We start from the raw sequence: 6,468 nt of genomic DNA, 5'->3' as shown, positions 1-6,468 counted from the left end.
CAGGAAATAATGTATAGCAGAGGAGCTGTGACCTTTAAGTTGAATAACAGAATTGACACAAGACTGAAGAGCAAAGGCTCAGAACTGAAAGGGGGTTTCTCATCAGAGCAATAAAGGAGTGACAGGTATCGTTTAACTCGGGGATTTTATGCTGCAGTCCCCTGCCAGAGAAGAGAGCTGGAACTGGTGACTCAACGTCCCCCTGTGCCAGTGAAGTGGTTGTGAGATGGATAAAAAGGAACCAAAACCTACCGGGTCAAGCACAGGGGAAATAAGCAGCCCAGGACCCCACAGGAACTGCCTATCGACACTCCAAGTCACTTCATCAGAGTAGAACCTGGGCACGTGGGAAGGAAATAGCAGTTAACTTTTTTTTAAAATGAACTACGCCATCGTCAGCCATCCCAGTATTTCAGAACGTTAATTGCCTAGAATGTTGACTGAAGAGTGTCATACTAAAATTGCCTTGTTTTTTTCAATCTGAAGATGAGAAGTAAGGTCTTCCTGATTTAGTTAGGATTCTCTACACATGTGGAAGTGTAGATGTGCATGCGTTCTGGACGTGGCTTATTTGAGAGTTTCCAGGCAAGCAAACATATATTCTAACATATATGTATGATGGTGGAGAATAATATGTTTAGTTGACAATAACATCTCACAGCAATTCATGAGAGTGACTGGCAATAACATATCATACATGCAGAAATTACAGATGATTTCTGATTTCTCTTCTGATTAATCCAAAATGGTATTTCATGAATTGAGAAATTGTCGTCTCTATATATTTTGATGTGCATTTTCAGGCTACATCAGTGTTCCGAATGTCCCGAACAACATTGCCTGTGTCCGATTTATTTCTCATAAAATGATCACATTTTGGTCACAAATGGGTAAACTTACTCGTGCAGCACTGGCCGTACAACTGTGTCGCCTCGAGTATGAGCTTTATAAAAGAGGGTATAAAGGTAGGGCAGCAAAGTGTAGCGAATGTTCAAGTAATACTTGGAGGTGTTCACCAAGACTGAATCAGGGCCAAACACAGCCGGATCCTGAGACTGGGGAAAAAAAAATCAGCTTAGTATTTATTAGATCAGGTTTCATCCCAACACGCAGTCAAGTATATGCTAAAGGGCTTCAAGAGTTGGTCTGATGGGTCACACAACGGTGAGAGCTTGCCCTTGGTGGCTGGCACAACCAGTGGTTATGGAACTGTTGACAACCAAGTGTGGTCTCAATTAACTGTTACGAAGCCGAACCTCTTCAGGTCTAAGATTTCACAAAAAGAGCTTAAGGTTCTGCCGACTTCAAACTGGTCAGCTACACAATTGTCAGTGGTAGTAACCAGTACTAGTGATGCTATTAAAGGAAATGTGATAGCATAGCTCAAAGGATTTCATTAGAGAAAGCACAACTTACTATGTATCCTTCTGCATTGTGATTCCTGCAAAATGGGTAAAATGCTCCTACTTGCATCCATCGTCTGCAAAGTTCTTCTGTGGTGTTGTCAACGAAACCACAAATATCTGCTCCAATCTTTAAATACAAAGAGGATGTGTTGACTGTACAGAATGCTGCACCTCTAATCGCTACTCAAAACTCATTTTCAGAGATGCATTAATTCAACCCTAATTGCTAGACAGCGACCAAGCCATTCACCACAGCTGTACTTTTCTTTCCAATTCAGCATTAAACTGATGAGCAGCCAGCACTACCCATAGCTCTATTTCTCCCAAACCTTTATCATCCTGTCTGATGTTAATAAGCATACATTAGGCGAAAAGCTCAAAAGTCATACAAATTTAAATCGTGGAAAGGAATTAGGCTACATCCCTTATCAAGGGATGTCTGTATTTAATTTGAAATGGTAAGAAAAATAATGAAGTTTTCACATCAGTCGCTGGTTTTTAAAAATAAGGTACAGGTAGGTTTGGATATATAAGATAATATGTTTGTTACCCGCATTTATCTCACCATACACACAGAGCCACAGTAATCAAAATAAGTGGCCTAAACCAAAATCAATAATGGGAAAAAATGAGATTCCTAAAGAGGATTATTTTGGAGCTGGAAACGTAAGATGGTTATCTAGAGGGTGTTCGATTAAATAATCTGTTACCACAGAGGTAGAGTTATTGCTTATCCATAGGTTTTGAAAGCATGTCACAAACCAATGTCATACATAAGGAAATCCAAAGAGGTTGAATTCCAACATTCCAGGAATTGCCCATTTTAAGTGATCCCATGTTGCTGCATTATCTCCCAGCCAGTGGCCTGTGTGCTTTCCTGAGCCAACAAAAGTAGACCTCGAAATAAGGAAGCTTCGTTTTCCAGGAAACAGAGCTTCAATGGCTCTTAAAAGGAAACGAGACTGGAATTATGCAAAGGAAGACAACGACTCAGGCATCAATAGTGTCATATAAGGCAGATGTACACTGACTGATTTAAGATAATTATTCATCCCAGGGATGTGGAGTCCTATACAGTTAACCAGGTGCATTTTAGCAAACTTCAAGACACTAATTTGAAATAATCTTTCTATACAGCTTCGACAACCAATGTGTGGCTTTTTACTACCAACTTTAGTTAGCAGATTTTGCCTTAGCCGCGTTGGCTTAAATATAATATAGTATTTTCCAGGAATTGGGTTATCTCTTGCTGTTTTGGAAAATGCAGGCCAGGTACAGGTCTGAAACCTTTCAGTAAAGATTTTAAGATGCCTTCCTTACTTCCGTGTTGATATGGCCATGGAATATCCGTAAAGACTGTGGACATCATAATGTTTCCCCCACTTCTGCACTGCATCCATACAAAGGGTCTTGGAAAACATGAGCTTTTCAATAATACCTTCAATAAAGGAATACAAATATCATTTTTAAAGCACAGTTTTATTATTAATATTTCCAATCTTTTCTTTAATGCACGTTCATGACCTTCAAGCTCTTTTTTCTCTTTACTGCTTGTGCTAAGTCCAGTATTACTACTACAAAATCAAATTGCTACTCTTGGCTAGTGGTTTGATTCACCTTTGCTCTGTGACCTTTTCTACTCTTGAGCTTTGCACCCACTCAAGGAATAACTGAGAACTACGCTCTAAATTTTTGAATCAGTATCTGACAACACCTTGGCAATGGTTACTTAAACCTACTACTAAATACAAACTATGAACTTCGTTTTAGTTCTACATACATCTCGAAAACTGATAGCAAGTGTTATCAGATGTTATAAAAGTCACAGCAACATTCAGTAATAATTTGAAAAGGGAAAAAAGCCGGGTATATAAACCACACCTTCAATGAGGGCCAAACCATACCATGATTTTCTGTCGATGGTAACATTCAAACCCTACCCGTAAGAGCTCCACTGAAATCCCTTTACATCCTTGTAGCCAATTGCACAGTAATTCGTAAACTTTTTGATATTTTACTTTCTAATCAATGCAGACAGACTTACTGGGAGTGAAAGGAGGATAGTTTAAGTCATTCTGTGCACAACCCTTTTTTGAGCCTTTAATGAAGTTGGATACTTCATTCATATCCTGAAAAGGCAAGATGCAGAATGCAATACATTTCCTCAAACAGCATTTCCTAAGATAGTCTTATGTTCTATTATCTTATCTTTTAAGGAATAATTACGTAGAACTAGTACCATATAATTAGGCAAGAATGATATAATGCAGATACTGAGCCTTTGGTGTGGAATGTGTCTGGAGGGAAATGCAGAACCACCAGCAAATGCACGTTGCTACTTTCTACCAAAATAGACAAGGTGACAGAATATTCTCAAACATCTCCTTTATAATATTTTCCAAGCCATACTTTCCAACTTTGCCGTCTCCTTCCATGAATATTGGGTTTGCATGGCAAGGTTTTGGAAGCGGGAGGATACAGGGGTGGCTTCTAGGAGTATCTGCCAGAAGCTTCCCCTATGTCAGATGGAGCTAATGCCAGTTGCCAAAGACAGACCCGCTGCTGGCCAGGGCCAAGACCATCAGCAATGGTGGTAGCACTTTGCAATAATATATTTAAGAAGAGAAAAACCCTGTGTAACAGCAGCCAGAGAGAGGAGTGAGAGAAACAACTCTGCAGACTGTATTTTGCCATACAGATTAATTTAAGTTTGTAACAGCATTTTAAAATGTATGAGAAAATATTTAGTAGTTTCTTGTTTTTTCACAATATTTATTTTTAAGTAAAAGGAAGTGGGACCAACAAGAAAAGAATAAAAAGGAAGAAGGCACTGAGACAGGGATTGAGAAGTTTGAGATTTCCTGCAGGCACCCACTTTTAGAAGCTTTAGTACAGGATATTCCTTTAAAAAAACTAATCTGGTTCTTAATCTCATCTGATCTCCATGAACTGTACCTAAAATCCACTGTGCCAGACTGTATTGTAGGTCTTCTATGGAAGAACCTGTCTAGGGAGCCTGATTTTCCCAAATCCTTACCTGGAAAATCAGTGGCAGATTCACTCACCAGAAATTCCCTGAGCTACTTGGAGCATAGACACATGGATTATACGTATTATATCCTGCATTCAGGACCTATTCAGCAAGCCTTCTCTGAGCAGGTCTCCAAATATTGCCATTCTGAGTACAGGAGCGTGGCAGCATTTGCCCTTCACAACGGTTCATCAACTGAAGCATTTTTAGTGTCACTCAGTGTCCAGAAAACAGCATGCTGATCATTTAAATGGCCTTATTAATGATTCAAATTAGAACTTAAAATTCAAATTTGAATTGCAAATTCACCACCAAAGATATACGCATCCTGCACTAATTTCAGTTTTGTAGGAGTAAACATCTCTTCCAAATTCAACACAAAATTAATTTGGAAAGCATCTATCCTTGCCTATTTTTAAAACTAAATAAATTAAAAATAAAAATTAAAGTTCTGAGTTACTTACAATCCAGATCCCATCATAGGGCACTATGTTATGAAACAGTTTACATTCTTCCACCCACCAGCTTTCGCAGTCTGGGTTGGTGAAGTCTGGGAACACAGTTTCCCCTGGCCACACCTGCAATATTAAAAGGGAAATATTTAATACACTTCTAAGAGTATTAAAAAGAGTTCATAGAATCATAAAACAGCCCATGTTGGAAGGCACCTTGAAAGATAATCTGGTCCCACCTTTCACGAGAAAGGCAACCCAGATGAGATCATTTAGCACCCCATCCAATCGCATTCTGAAAGACTCCAGTGATGGACACTCAACCATGTCCCTGGGGAGGTTGTTCCACTGATTGCTCGTCCTCATCACAAAAAATTCCTGGTGCAACTTGCCCATTGCCCCTTGTATTCTCCATGTGGCTCCTTGTGAAGAGAGAGCCTCTGTCCTCTTTGTAGCTGCCCTCCCTTTAAGTACTGGAATATTGTGATGAAGTCCCCCCTTGGGCCTTCTCTACTGAGAAAAGACCCAAGTCCTTCAGCCTTTCCTAACCGAGCAGGTTCTCCAGCCCTTTACTCTTCTCTGTGGCCCTCCTTTGGATCCTCTGCAATCTTTCTGAATCTTTGTTCAATTATGGGGACCAGGACCAGACACAGCGCCCTAGATGCAGCCTGACAAGCGCTGGGTAGGGTGGGGACGATCCTATCTCTATCTCTGCTAGTCACGCCCCTGTGGATGGAGCCCAGCATCCGATTTGCCTTCACTGCTGTGGTGGCAAACTGCTGACCCACGCTCAAGCTGTTGTCCACCAGCACCCCCCAGTTGGCTAACGAGCGTAGTGCTAGTAGAGCGCTCGAAGGAAGACCTCTGAACACCAAGCTGCCAGAGTGACTGTACCTTGTGTGCAGAAAGAAGGCAGAAAGAATATGAGTTTCTCAACTTTGTAGTTTTCAGTTGCTTTTAAGTCATACAAGGAACAATACACAATGGAAAAAAAAAATTGATAGAAGATAAAATTATAAATTAAAAGGATAATATGGGAGCTGGCATTTCAGTCACCACTGAAAATAAATAGGAGCTGGTTGATGAATTGTCCCTTGAGCCTTCAAACTATCTTTTTAATTAACATAAAAAACTGAGAAGAAAAAAAAATAAAGAAAGGTTGAGAATTATCATATCCTAAGTGAGACCTTAGTTCTCACTGATGGGTAATTTTACTGAACGAGAGTTTAAGAGGAGCCCCCTGACCTAAATAAAACCATAATAGCAACAACAGACCAAGTTCAAATTAATAAAATGGTCATTACCTCCCCAAGTAATGCTGTTTCTCCATCTGATTCACTAACCCAGACTTTTTTGCTCTCTCCCCTGACATAGCTGCCATATGGACTACCATCAACTAGGTTTTGTGTGCTAATAGCAGGATCCTGAAAAAAAAAAATCAGAACACAGCAAATGAGAAGAAAACAGGATACACTCCATCTCTTATAGAGTACTAGAATGTTAGGCAACAAATATCATAATTACATAGAATACGAGAAATATAGTAATAATTAGCTAAAATCATAGCATTTACAAGGGA

The 6,468-nt window shown here is 39.8% G+C and overlaps 1 protein-coding gene across 1 annotated transcript in view; it reads right to left on the bottom strand.

The window, feature by feature from the left end:
• Positions 1-6,468, bottom strand: part of LOC104500091 (maltase-glucoamylase, intestinal-like) — a gene marked incomplete at its 3' end in the record, with an annotated part of 44,572 nt that overhangs the window by 25,118 nt on the left and 12,986 nt on the right. Inside the window, 8 exon segments of the mRNA XM_010143687.1 lie at positions 253-337; positions 901-1,055; positions 1,417-1,533; positions 2,180-2,351; positions 2,727-2,844; positions 3,451-3,535; positions 4,902-5,015; positions 6,194-6,313. Coding sequence (XP_010141989.1) covers positions 253-337; positions 901-1,055; positions 1,417-1,533; positions 2,180-2,351; positions 2,727-2,844; positions 3,451-3,535; positions 4,902-5,015; positions 6,194-6,313 — 966 coding nt within the window.

Source organism: Buceros rhinoceros, unplaced genomic scaffold, assembly GCF_000710305.1.
Source record: "Buceros rhinoceros silvestris isolate BGI_N320 unplaced genomic scaffold, ASM71030v1 scaffold13219, whole genome shotgun sequence".
Classification (NCBI taxonomy): domain Eukaryota; kingdom Metazoa; phylum Chordata; class Aves; order Bucerotiformes; family Bucerotidae; genus Buceros; species Buceros rhinoceros.
This window is presented reverse-complemented; position numbering and strand designations above follow the sequence as displayed.